The following is a 14668-nucleotide window of genomic DNA, read 5'->3' as shown; positions in this document are numbered from 1 at the left end:
ATCTACAGCTTCATGGTGCTTAGCCTTCGAAGAACCATCATGCATCCTATCACTTAGAAGTCGAAGGTATGTTTGTAAATATATGTGGCGGAACAGCTCAGATTATTCTAGCTTAAGTGTCCAAGTCTCGCCTTAGAGGCAATGACACAATTAAATTGGAATAAACTATCAGTCTGTCGGATCTAGTCTGATGAAACCACTTAAGAAGGATTGAGTAACACTTGCTCACTCGAAGGTGAGGCATAGAGAAATACAATAAAGCATAATACCACAAATTAAGGAGTACCAAACATTAATACATTACCAGAGTTTTAAAAGAAGTAAACCATAGTTTTTAATGCAGTGAATTAACGAAAATAACCGAGTAGCATGGCGAAGCCTGGCCACGCTACTCCTCTTGGTCCTCTCCTATAGAGGCAGCAACTGTCCCATCTAGATTTAGGGGCCAAACCCGAGCGCATCTCAAATGTGTGCTGATCAAGTCTCACACATATGATGACTCATGTTACAGAAACAAATGTCACATCTTTAATATATAATAGAGTTCTATACAAAATAGCCAAATAATTACATCATACGAAGACAACGATCCAGCAACCACAATTGACTGGGCGACGACAGCCTAGACCTCTCACGATCTCACCACGGCATCCTTCATGCATCTCATCCTACGGTACCTGTTCTTGACCTGGGGGATGTGAGTACAGCAAGGGTGAGCTCACATATGTTCATCACTCAACAAGATGTGGGGAATAATATTCATGAACTCACTTACGGTGGGGGCTCATGTGAAGTGTAAGGCTTACCAAAGAAGATGGTTGAAGCTGACCATTACTTTGAAAGATGGTCAAAATTTTATTAGCAGTTACTAAGTATAAGTAGATACCAACACAAATAAATAAGAGATCACAATTAATAATAACACCCATAATGCAATGTGAATGACAAATTAAGTTTAGTTCCATAAATTACTCATGTGAGGGTCCGAGCCGCTCATGACTGTGAGCATGGCTGATATACCAGTTTTACACTCTGCAGAGGTTGTGCATCTTTACCCACAAGTCGTTTTACCCATCTGCCACGGGGTCATGAATCCCATACACCTCTACCAAGGAGGCGAGGTAGGATAGCACAACGAGGCCTTTACAAAGTTCCACGAGCTTCAAAAAACCCGCTACAGTTTTTGAGAAGGGCGATATAGGAATCCTCGTCCGAAAAGCCATCACAACATGATCAACCCAAGAACCTGCCTATACCATAGCTCCTCTATCGCCCTTGCCCCTTTCGGGTAATGTAGTCCTCCACTAGCTTTCCTAATTAGTCAGCCAAGGGCGTCCCATACCAGCCTTGTGGTAGCACTATTTTCTTGGGTGGTTCTCCATGTTCCAATTAACACAATAATCTTCTCATGAACAATAATTAAATCAACAACAAAATTGGAACATGATCATAATTCAATATAGCATTAATCCCAAAACCAGGTAGAGCAATAGCAAGTCTACCCAATAGTTAATTTTCTGCAAGGTGTGGGGTAATCAAAACTAGGAAAACCTATTGGGTCCCATCAAATTAACCTGACCATATCACAGTGATTAATAGAAACATTATTAGGTAAAGAAGAGCGATTAGGGCACAACTTGCCTTAGACTTGAGATCATAGGTACTTCACCAAGTTGGTCTTCAAGTTTCTCGTGACCTCACTGCTACTCGTAGCAATACATAGAAATAGACAAGGAGTACATAAAAATAACATTACACCAAACATGAGAACAAACTACGTAGGAATATTTTACGCGACGCTACGAGATCGTAGGTTTGAGAACGGCTAAAATCAGAGTTTTGGTTAAGAACATATAATTTTCTGGAGTTTTATGTGACTAAGCAATAAACTATTATTATAAATTTTGTGAGTGAGATTAATGAAATAACTATTTCAACTTTTATTTTAAGTTATAACTTGATTAGGGATCATCCTCTAGTTGGTTTATAATTATAGACAATTCAGAGTATCACATTTAACTTATGATTGGAAGAGTTGATCTAATAAACTTGGGGTAAATAAACATTTATTTTTAAGACATTATACATGGTAAAGTAAGTTTACTAAAGTGTAGGTAACATTATTATGAGGCTAAACCAATATCTATTTATAATATTATGTGACATGACCAAACAATGATGCTACTGAGTAGGTAATTTTATTACAAAGCCAACGCGACTGGAACGGACTTATTTAGAGTTACAATGTGCAAGATATGAATTTTCGAAGCTTATATATTTTTTTTCTACTAGAAATCATTTTCCAGATTTATCATATGAATTACTAAAGTCTCTGGTCGGTGGCTTCAATTCTCCATAAATATAGGGTTACATATATAAAATCTAGGACCTATCGGTAATTACTTTTGTATTGGCGTGGATGGCGGGTTGATTCCGATAAACCCGAGGGTCTCTATTGTAACTATCGCTTGGCGAAGGGGTATGGGCCAATGAGATCCGTTGATCATCAATGGACGGCACCGATTAGATCAATATTTAATCGAACCAATATGCACTGAAAATCATTGATCCCGAGATCAGCAGCCAAGATTTTAAACACCGAGATCAATTCTTACGCGCATGATTTGGATTGGATGACCGAGATCAAAATCCGAACCGTGCATCCCTACATTTAATATGCGTCGTCCATCCCAGAATCGATGGTCAGGAGACGTTCTTCCTACCCCAGCTGGCACTAGCGGCGCCACCAAGCCCGTCACGGCGGCGACCATACCGGCGCCAGCCGAAACGGCCCCTCCAGTGTCCAATACTTGACCCGAAATGGTCCCAGCCCTTGTGGCGATATGCCGAACGCATAGGAGATTTTCTTACCTCGGCTTATGGCGTTTGGGGGCCTACCCACGGCATGGCGTGACACAGCGGAAGAGGGATCGCTCCGACGAGCAATCGGGTCACCCTGATAGCAGATTCCCCTCGATGTGGCCATGGGAGCTCCCCCAGAGATGCAACGAATATCCCCGGTCCACCCATCGAAGGACTGGATGCGGCGTACTCGGGATTTGACCGTGGTGGCGACATCCACTTCTCCCACTCCTCCGCGATGGTGGTGGATGATGATGGCTCGGGCTATGGCTTCAGGGGGGTCTCGCTTGGGTATATATGGGTGAAGGATGAGCCCGAAGTGTGGGGACGCGGTACATTACCGATGCCCGCGTGGATTCCTAGGAGGTTGTTGAGCTCGGGTTCATGTCTTGCGAGGTTAGGGACGAACCTGACCCAAAGGTCCCATGTGTCAGCGAGAGGAAACCGGTTCTACGCAGAGATGCACACACCGGTGACTGAGCTCGCGGGTAGGTCACTGACCAAGCGGGCCAGCGTGTCGGTGCCTGTTGCTTCAATCCTGAGCTGATGGCGAGAAGTGAGCCGATGCGCGGGATTACCCATTTGGGCCGAGTGGGTAGTTTCAGCCCAAGAGCGCAGATACTTCCCTCCTTTTTCTATTCTATTCTATTTTTTGTTTTTATTTTTAATTTACAAGTTTCAAACTAAACTCTAATTTGAGTTTTCAAATTCTAAACTAAATGCAGAATCATAAATCTAGCATGCTATGCAATTATATATAAAATATTTTTATTTCATGTTTGTATCCGTTTAGGTAAATGATTCAAATATGCAACAAATACTCCTTACCATATATTGCTTAAATAAAAGTTCATTAAAATCACTATTCACTATCGTAGGATAAAATAATTTCTAAGGTATGATCACTATCACAAGGGTGTTTAGGTTATATTTCTCTTTAGAGGATATTAATATATTAATCAACAAAGGATAACCAATGATCCTTTTATTAAATCTTTATTAACAAAAAACATATTGGTTTTCGGAGATGTAACTTCAAGGTAAGAAATTTTTTTATTTAATGACCTTTTAATCTAAAACATTTATAGAGTCTTACAACATTTTCAAATAAGAATTTGGGGTGTTACAGCAACCTACTTGACCGTCCATCCCGGTGGCAAAAGGTCAAGTCACACCATCAACCAATTTATCCAAGGAGTACCTGTAAAAATTATGTCACAAGCAAGGCTGAGTATACTAATACTCAGCTAGACTTACCCGGTGTGAGGAGTCTACTCCTCTACCGCTAGACCATGAAGCTATTTGGCTAAGGGGTTTGGTTTGTCAAAAGCACTAGCGGAGTATAAAACAAGTTTTAGCTTTTCCGAGTTCTATAATATTCCTTAAGCTAGGTTAGCATTTTTCTAAACATATATGGTAACAAGCATTTAGTGCAAGCAACACTTTATATCATGAAACCTTATTTCACTTCTTACTCGATGCAACATCGGTCTCATTAGCTGCGAGAAGCAGATAATTCAAATCAAGTTTTAACCTTGCAAGGTAAACCTAAACACACATGTCAGGGCACTCCATCCTCACACACGTTAACCATCCCCATCGATTCCCCGTCAATAGAACAGGGCCCACGGCCTTGGCATATAATGCTCCACTGACCCCGGCCGCCGTCGAGCAGTGACCGCACTTGTACCCACCATATCTAGAATGGGACACTCCATCTCAGGTCCAGTGAGGAGTAAAGTCTACGGGCAGGTTCAATTAGGTACTAGGCTTATCGATTACCATATTTCTCGGCATGTGTTTAATATGTTCAAACGCTTGACACACGGTACCACACATTAATCCTTATTCCAATTTCCATCTCGCACACAAACAATTATAATTCCGTTATCAAAATGGATACAACCAATCCATGACCTCCCGCGAGTGCTAGAAAAATCACTTGACTTCTACCAAGATCCTTAATTAGCAAAGCAGCTACTCGACCTATCATACTAGTATCCATCTCAAAAAGGAACCTGAGTTCATCCAACTAGAGTTTCAAGCAATTCCTACACTTAAGTGCACAGTACAAGCCAACAAACAATAATTGCCATAAAATAGCATATATAACAGTTATGCATAAAATCTATGCTTGCCTTGAATCCACACTAGACAATGTTTAATATAGGGTACTCGCTGGGCTAGCATCCACTTGTTCAGTCCATCCTTCTTCAGGTTGTCCATCAACTGCATCTTGTGGTTGGCACAACTTTACTTCGCACGATCATCATCTCTCAGTCCTAAATGTGATGCATGATGCATATGTATCAATATGATGGAAAAAGAGCTCAAGATACTCCAAAGCTCACGCTAGCGAACTAAACACTAATTAGTAAGACACTGCAACTATACGCATGTGCTGGCTATCTATACGTCATCGGGCACATGGAAACAACACCACTAGAAAGATGACGAATACTTCGTATATTTAACCAATGCAAACAAGACATCATGAGTATAAGCATTTACCACATTCACTTTAATCATTCATTGGTTACTTAATATTGAACTAGTTAAGTACACATAGATTCGCTATGACTTCTATATAGATAGACTTAGTTAAAAAGGACTAATCTCTTAATCGGGTTCTACATCCATTCACAATATTCTAGTGCAAGCACACACCCAAGAGAACACATGGAAGGGGATGGTCTAATCACAATTACATATTATGCTATTTTAGTTAGGTTGGTTATACGGTAATATTCAAGATTAGCAGCACAAGTAGAAGACAATGGGAACATGTTATTATCTACATGATTCTATTACCATATGAATTATAAAGTAACACTATCAATCATACTCAAGCATGACAAGAGAGTAGAGCAATCAACCACAACTAACATGTTCAATACAGCAGCACATCGTTACTTGTTTCATTCGTGACTCACAAGATATTCATCCAAAAATAGTGAACAAACACTTTTAAGAAAGCTCAAGAAATTCTCTACAACTTTGGTATTACTATCTTAATGTGATTAGACACTTAACAAGGTTGATTTGACCTATAACAACAGCTCTGTACAAAGTTGGGCAAATTCAGACCTGTAACTTCAAAAGTTCATAACTAAAGACTCATGCATCCAAACAAGTGATCCTAGACTTTCTAGAAAGATAATAAAATTTCCAACAAAACATTTATAAACATCTTAGGACAACTCAATATGCATCAAGGGTAAAGGACACTAGGAAGGCCTTGCTGTCCAGATTTGGTCAAATTTATACCATGCGGAACTGATCGGTGTGGAGAACATGACGAGCTAGCGCTTGGTCAAACGGAAGACTGAAGAATTATCCGAAACTAGGAATTTGATTTTAGTGTTGCTCGAGAATTTGTTCGCGTACGATTAGAAAATCAAAGGACTTGAGATCGACTAGCTTTTGAATCTGTGATTGGAAAAGGCGAGTCACGACATTAAAAAGAAAATCATTGCCGATGTTGAATTTTGAATTCGGATTGGACACAGAGATATTAAGCCGAGTCAGATAAGAATTAATTAGAGGCCGACACAACAGAGCATTCCGTTTGAGAGTACGAACTTGGATTAAATATTTGGACATAGACCAAAATTGAGAAAGCGGATTCGAGCACACGAACTCGAATTAAATATTTGGACATAGACCAAAATTGAGAAAGCAGATTCGAGCACAGATCGGATAGCAACTACCGAGAGTTTGAATAATAGTATTTTTACGCGAGATTTGCGAGATGAGGTTGACATCCGAATTTGCACTCGTTCAAGAAACAAATCTTTAACATGCTCCAAATTTGGCTATTCTCAAGATCGAATAATTTCAAATTCAGTGAAACTTTCATGAGTAACTTGATAAATGGAGATAGACGTGATCAAGCAATCCAAATTTTCCACTGACGATCCGAGCTTAGGACCAATCTCACGACAGAGCACGAAATAAACACTCGGGGTGTCAAAATATTGTGATATCCTAGCCACTGGGATGGTGATATCCTGGCCCAAGGCCTAATAGAATTAATAGAGTATCCATACCAACAAAGTACATCTTCATTTTCGGAAGTCTATCTCGAAAGAACCTCCAACTTAAGCGTGCTTGGCTTAGAGCAATTTTGGATGGGTGACCGACCGAGAAGTTTTCTCGGGTGTGCATGAGTGAGGACAAAGTGCGCACAAAAGACTCATGTTGGTCTGTGGGGACAATATATGATCCTATCGAGCTGTCAAGAGTAAGTACCGCCGGTCCAGGGATTGGACGGGGTGTTACAAGTGATATCAGAGCCGACCCTCACGGTTTCAAGGGTGTTTGTGGGTTAGGGGTTCGGATATATGGCGCACGTGGGCCCGGAGTGATCACATGGCATGGCATATGACGACACTAGACACACAGACATGGCTAAGAGAAGAGGTTCCTGAATTGGGGTTGACCGACGAGGACATTGGTCTTTTAAGAGGGTGGATTGTGATATCCTGGCCCCTAGGATGGTGATATCCTGGCTCAAGGCTTAATAGAATTAATAGAGTATCCATACCAACAAGGTGCATCTTCTTTTTTGAAAGTCTATCTCGAAAGGACCTCCAACTTAAGCGTGCTTGCCTTGGAGCAATTTGGGATGGGTGACCGATCAGAAATTTTCTCGGGTGTGCATGAGTGAGGACAAAATGCGCACAAAAGACTCGTGTTGGTCTATGGGACAATATATGATCCTAGCGAGCTGTCAGGAGTTAGTATTGTTGGTTCAGAGATTGGATGGGGTGTTACAAATATATTCAATGTAACGAGAGACATATTGAAAATGTCAAGGCAACAAAGATAAGTTCTCATGTGTTATTCCATGTCTTCTTGTCACATTTCACTTATGATGTATGCGATGGTATAAAACCTTAGGACGAATGTTTTTATAACGCTTCGACTAGATTTTCAGTACCTTTAGAGGATTGAGGTCAAGTATATGACAGTTTCATCTTTTATCATACGTTTAAACCTTTGTCCTCAGATGATTATACCGAAGGTGTATTATCTTTGGGACCACGGTTTTTATTTCTCAATTTTGTGTTGCCTTATTTTTAATGCCATGCAGCAATGAAAACAAGTTACCAACAACAATAATACTTGTTAATACCAAACTTAAGTTAAACATTACTTTAGTTGATGAAATCCAACTATTATTCGAACGCATCATATACTAAACATGTGCATAAACAAATAGTTTTAATGATCCTAGCAACCGAAAATGATTCGATCTGCTGTTGTGCATGTCACATGTGAGCCAATATTGTTTAATCAGGAACCAAGCACCCCCTAAAAACTTGAGCATATGAGCCTGTTTGAGTAGCCAATGTCCCATAGCCGTGCCCACCTGCACCTGGCCTCGGCCGTCGTCTCGGCGGCTGGTCTGGTAATCCGCCAGATGCTCAGAAGTCAGAACAGAGCAATCGCGGTGACTGGCGACGCGGCGAGGCCGACGGAGATGACAGCGAAAGCTGGAAGGGGGTGCACAAGACTCTCTCGCCGAGTCCACGCCCGGCCGCGTCTTGGACTGGTGTTTCTTCCGTGAATTGCCTCCGTGCTTGCTTGGATATTTTGTTAGTCCAGTCTCAGTCCAGCTTCTCCGATCCCGCGGAAAACACGTGGAGCCAGAAGAAGCAAGCGACTCGCACGCCCAGCAGCCAGAAAACTATCCAAAGGCAGCCGCAGCAGAAGCTCCGCAACCGCGACTCAGCGACTCTGCAGTAGTCGTTGCCCGTTGGCCGTTGCTGCGTGCGTTGACATGTAGACTACTTCGCATTCGTCGTCTCACTTCACTGGGAAGCCGCCTGTGCGCGCGCCGCGCGTCAAGATGGAGCACAGCTGCAAGTTCGGCCCGGACGGCGGCTACGACAGCAGCAGCAGCGGTGGCAGCAGCCCGCCGGCGTCCCCGCGCTCCGGACCCTCGGACAGCGACGGCTCCAGCAGCAGCAACGCCGACGAGGTCGACCGCGGCACTAGCCGCCAACTGGTGACTGTGTCGGAGTCGTCCGCCTGCGTGCTGCACGACATCGACAGGCACCAGCAGCGCATGCTCGCCCTCCTCCCAGCCTTCTCCCCTCCCGCAAGAGCCGGCGCGCGCGCGGACGCCTTGTCTCGCTGGCTCGCCGGGTTCGACGCCGGCTGGGTTCTGGACGTGGGCGCGTTGGACGGGGGCCGCGATGGTGGTGGTCTCTTGTCACGGCGGGAGGTCGGGAGGAGGGTCAAGGCGTGGGTGCAGGCGCTGAGCACCATGGAGCACGTCTTCCGCCTTCGCCACCAGAAGCTCAAGGCCGCGCACGTGGTCGCTATGGGGGAGTTCGCGGCGGCGAGCGCCGGAGCGATGCTGAAGCTGGCCGGCGCCGTGGCCGCGCTCGGGAGCTCCCCGTCGAAGCTGCTCGCGACGCTCGACGTGTACGTCCCTGTATCGGAAGCGTTCCCAGTCCTCGCGAGGCTCTTCTCCTGGGGCCCCGCGCATCCGGTCTCGGTTGCCGTCGAGACCGCGCTCGCGGAGCTGGTGGATGCGGCCCGGCGCTGCAGGCGCGACCTCAGGTCGTCTTTCATAAGGTCGCACTACCCATGGCGGATGCCACAGGGTGGCGAGGTGCACCCGTGCGTCGGCTTCTGGATGGGCTACTTTCGCTGTCTGCTGCGCAACCGCATCTCCCTCTACTTCATCCTCGGCGGCGGCGACGACCACAGCGACAGCGAAGCACCGCCGCCGCGCGCTCCAGCCGGCGGCCTCGGCCTGGTGGCGGAGCTCATATCGTGCCTGGAGACCGTGCTGGAGGAGAAGTCTGCCGCTCTAGCGTTTCCGGGGCTGAGACAGGTGTTCATGCTCAACAACACGTTCGCCATCGTGTGCCGCGCGATGCGCTCCGAGCTCAAGCTGTTGCTGCCGCCGGGGTGGGTTCGCGTCCGAGAGCAGCGCATGGAAGCATACATCAATGGCTACATGGACGCGTCGTGGAAGCCCGTCGTGTCGCTCTTGGACGGCGGCGGCACCAGGACCAAGCCTGGCGCTGCTCTCGGGCGCCGAAGCAATCGGCTGAGCGCGTTCTTCACTTCGTTGGAGAACGCCTGCAGCGCCCAGAGATGCTGGAAGATTCCAAACCCGGTGATCCGGGGTATCCTTCGGAAAACCGTCACTGAGAATGTCATGCCGGTGTATCGCCGGTACTTGCAAGAACATCCGGAGGTAGAGGTGGCCAAAGGGCGCACCGCGGAGGAGCTGGAGCAGCACTTGTCAGATTTGTTCGAAGGGTAGAAGGTGGTGTGAAATACATTTTTGGCTAGTTTGGAACCCTATTTTTCCAAGGGGTTTTTCATTTTTCCAAGGAAAATTAGTTCATTTTTCCTTAGAAAATTGAAAATCCCATGAAAAAATAGGGTTGCCAAATTAGCTCTTAGGTTTTTAATTTTATTTTTTTCTCCAGCAACGGCTAATGTATATATTTTATATTTAAATTATAGAGTGTGGTTCATGGAGGCACGCAAGTGCATCGGTTAGATGCAATCCCTGAGCAATTTGTGAGGATTGTTTTAGGGGATTATCTTGAGTGTAGTGAGCTTCCCGCTTTGGGGTAGATCCATTCTTTGTGATGGTTGGCTTGGTCATGCACCAAAGCCAAGTGTGTGCTCAGTTACTGTCGGAGCTAGGCGTAGGCTCAGTTAACACCGGAGCTAGGCATGTGCTCGCTTTCGGGCCGGAGCTTAACATAGGTTCAGTTAATGGCGGAGCTGGGCATGCGCTCGTTTTCAGGCCTGAGATAAGCGTAGGCTCGATTGTTTGGTCATAAGTTTGGTTTCTTGCACGCATCTCCCCCCGGAAAGGTTTTGTCCTTCGAGGAGAGGATTGTCCATCATCGACCTAGGTGGCGCAGTGATGGAGGGCGTTGAACTGCTAACGAGTTATCCAAGTGAGATCCAACCGTCCTTTGCTAGGGTCTGGTCTGGCGAGTGGTCCCACTTTAGGGCTTGGCTCGTTGGGGGCATCTCATAAAGTCCTTCCTTACTCGACCCTGTATTCGCCCTTTGATTGGATGTCCAACCAAAGGGGGCCAGTGGCCACCCCATGTCACACCTGGTTTTGGAAGGTAAACCGAATGCGAACCATGTACGTGCCAGGATCAGAAATTCATGTACACAACGATTACATAATTGGACATTATCACACATTGCTCAAAATAAAAGCAGAAATAGTACTTTATTACATCACGATGTCCAAGACATCCACACCGTCATTAACTTAACATAGATCAAAGTGCAAATACGAAACATAGTACGATAAGGCCTTCATAGGCAGCTGACTGGGGGTTTGCCACTAAACACAACTAGAACTCATCGAAGTCTTGAAACTCCTAAAAGTCCTCCATGTTGCCTTCATCTTCTCCTAAGCACTCATTGCAATGGGACAACTTGGGGGTTTGGGTGTTTTAAAGTAAGGGTGAGAACACATCAACGTACTCATCAAATGTCCCGTGGCTAAAGTGGACTAGCTGTATGTGGGGTTAAGCTTAAAGTAGTTGCTTTTAGTTGGTCAGATATTTATTACTAGTAGAAAGCCAAATTTTAGTAATACATCCAAGTTATTACCCAAAAGGCACTCCCTCCAAGAGGAAATACCATGAACCGTAACCATAATCCTCAACATTAACCATCATCATAAACACCATCTAGAGTAACTCTCCCTAGAGGTCATAGCCGCTTGTTAGGTTTCTCTAGTTTGATAAACACAGTACCTCTCCCCATAGGAAGGGTGACTAACAAAAGCAACACGAAAGAACCTCGGCACCCAGCCTCGGTAGAGCAAGTACTATGCTCGGACCCTATAGACAGCTCGACGGTGAAGCCAACTACACCTCAAGTTCCTATAATTAATCAGCTAGGGGCATCCCATTCCACCCTCATGGTTGTACTATTTTCCCGGGTGCTCATCCAACGAACACGTCCTTAAGGAGAGGTACTCGGGAAATAGCAAGAGCCCCCTAAAGTATCACAAGTTCATCATCAATAACAGAATAACATCATCGTATCATAAATATTCTCATCATGTTCATTGATTAAAATAAAACAGTAGCATAATATTAATCATAATAACCTATTCCCAAAGGGTAAACAAGGACATGAAAACAGAATACTAGTCAATCTTTAGGTTGATGATGGTATGCGGGACAGTGAATTATAAAGTAAGTAGGACACAATGGGTCAGAGGACACTTGCCTTCACCAGATTCCTGCTCAGTGAAGTCTGCTGCAACACACTCGGGAACCACGGACTGCTCGTTGTCTACACAAAGCAATCATTCATTCAACACACTTGGAGAATAACAACGAACATTACACCAAACATATGCACCAGATCAAACACAGATTCACTAGAAAATTATAGATACACAAGTGAAATCAATGTTCTAGGGTAGATCACTATGTTTAAGGGTCTATTGTTCTCTAGCTAAGTTCATCTTATTAAATTTACTTCCCTAACTAGGTCTATCTTAATAAATTACTTACTTAATTAAAGTTATTCCAGGCATGGGATTACACTAAATGAATTTAAGTTTACAAAGTTACACACTTGAACATTCATTAGGGTTTTACCTTTTCTTTTATTCTTAAATAATTATTATATTATTTTAAATTAATCTAGAGTCTAGCCACAAAATTAAGACATGTAGACAGTGGGTGAATATAATTTAAACTGATAGAGAATAACATTATGAACATTTTTCAATTTGAACCATCCAATTTGGAGTTCATATGCAAAAGATATGAAATTTACAAATTTTGGAATTTAAATCCCTAAACTGAAGACCTTTCATCAATTAAACTAAAGCTCGGGGATCTTTCTTCAAAAAATTCAGGGGCTCGACTGAAAGAAATTAGGACGGCAGGTTCTAATACCCGAGAACCGAGGGTTCTTTTTATAAAACAGCAATCCGAAGGGGTATCAGATCTCCTCGGTCGTTAGATCTCGGATCAACTGCCGAGATTAGAACCAGCAGGTGAGTGCACAGGCGCGTGGGCGCGGGCGCCTTACGTGTGGGGCTCACGGGCCAGAGGCTCGGGCGACGGAGCGGGTGAGCGACGGAACGCTAGAGCGCTGCTGCCTGATAGGTGAGGCCAAGGTACGGCCGGGCCCGCTGGTCAGCAGCACGGGGCAAGCGCAGGCGCGGGTGCGGGCACGCACTGACGGGTAGGGCCCACCAAGCGGCGACCCAGCATGGAGGGGAGAGGGTCAGCGTGGTGCTAACGCGTGGGACCCAGGGTCCACTGGTCAGCGGCCACGCGAGGGGACAAGAGAGGGGTTGCGGTTGGGAGACTGCGGGTGGGTCCCCTTGTTGGGGTTGTCGTCTACCTCGGTCACGTGCTCAGCGTGAGCACCATGGCTGGAGCCGGTGACCTCACGCGGGCAAAGGAGGGCATAAGGCGGTGGCGGTTGGCCGAGGGACCTCGTCACGACGGCGGTGCTGGTGCCGATGATCACCGGCGACTAATCGACAGAGCAGGAAGAACAGGGGAGAGAGAAAAGGAACTCCGGCAAGGAAATTCACCTCGGGTGAAGCGCGTGCGGCGGCGGAACTTCGTCTGGCGGTGGCGGGTCATGGCCGGGGACGACGGGTGGGCCTTGCCGTTGAAGGATTGGGGCGCAGGAGGTCTGGTGGCAGGGAAGCTCCGGTGAGCTTGGAGAATGGTTGCACGCAGCTCGGGTGAGTCCGCTGAGGCGAAATGAATGAGGCAGGGGAAGTGGGTGCGTGCAGGGGCTTCAAGGCAGGTTGGGGCAGCGGTTTTGTGAGGAGAGGCGACGTGGGTGCGGTGGTCTTGGCGGGCGGTTGAAGGAAGGGGAGGGGCTGGCAGGCAGGGCCCGTAGGGCGATGGCACAGGCGCCCAACGGGTAGAGGCGCTGATGGGTTAGGTCGCTTGGCAGAGAATGCGTGGGCACACGGACGAGCGAGGGAGAGGGCGGGTCTGCCGGTCAGCGGAAGAGGGCACACGAGCGGACTGGGCCTAGTGGGCTGAAAGGCCAGGAGGGAGGGGGTTCCGGGCTTCTTTTCCTTTTCTTTTTATTCCTGAATTTCTAATTCCTTTTCCTTTTGTTTTCTCTTTTGGATTCAAAGTCAAACATGCCACAAATTCAAATTCAAATAATTCAAACATGTGCATCAAAGAAAAGAACAATCTAAGCTCATCATCGTGGAACATTTCATGACTCCCATATGTTTTGATATAGTAAAGAAATGATTCATCTCCCAAATTGTAGACATAACTCTGAATAAAAAGAAGAGAGAAGAAATCTATAGAGAGAAACAAGGGGTAACACCTAAATTTTGTAGATATTAGAGAAGAAATTTTATACCCCCAAATTCAGGGTGTTGCTAACCTATCCCCTTAAAAAGAATCTCGCACTCGAGATTTAGGGTTGGCTAGCAAAGAGCTCGGGATATTTAGCTTTCAGATCATCTTCTCTTTCCCAAGTTGCTTCTTCCTCCGAATGGTAACCCCACTTAACTTTGCACATTCTGATGGTGCTTCTTCGAGTGACTCTATCTAATGTGTCCAGAATTTGAGTTGGCTTCTCGATATATGTCAAGTCTTCTTAAACTTCGAGATCCTCGGTTGGCAGTTGCTCTTCTGGTACTCGCAAGCACTTCTTCAGCTAAGACAGATGGAACATGTCATGCACTGTTGATAGACTTTCTAGTAGGCTAAGCTGATATGCCACTTCACCATGTCTTGCTTGAATCTGGTACGGCCCGATGTATCGAGGTGCTAGCTTGCCGTTGACT

General features: G+C 45.5%; 1 protein-coding gene across 1 annotated transcript; it reads left to right on the top strand.

The window, feature by feature from the left end:
• Window positions 1-8576: 8576 nt before the first annotated feature.
• Window positions 8577-10420, top strand: LOC103653505 (exocyst complex component EXO70A1). The gene has a single exon (XM_008680397.2). The coding sequence runs from the start codon at window positions 8717-8719 to the stop codon at window positions 10148-10150; it is 1434 nt and encodes a 477-aa protein (XP_008678619.1). The 5' UTR covers window positions 8577-8716; the 3' UTR covers window positions 10151-10420.
• The last annotated feature ends 4248 nt before the right edge of the window (window positions 10421-14668 follow it).

Source organism: Zea mays, chromosome 4 (assembly GCF_902167145.1).
Source record: "Zea mays cultivar B73 chromosome 4, Zm-B73-REFERENCE-NAM-5.0, whole genome shotgun sequence".
In the NCBI taxonomy this organism is placed as follows: domain Eukaryota; kingdom Viridiplantae; phylum Streptophyta; class Magnoliopsida; order Poales; family Poaceae; genus Zea; species Zea mays.
The sequence above is the reverse complement of the archived record's forward strand: the minus strand, read 5'-3'. Positions and strand labels throughout refer to the sequence as shown.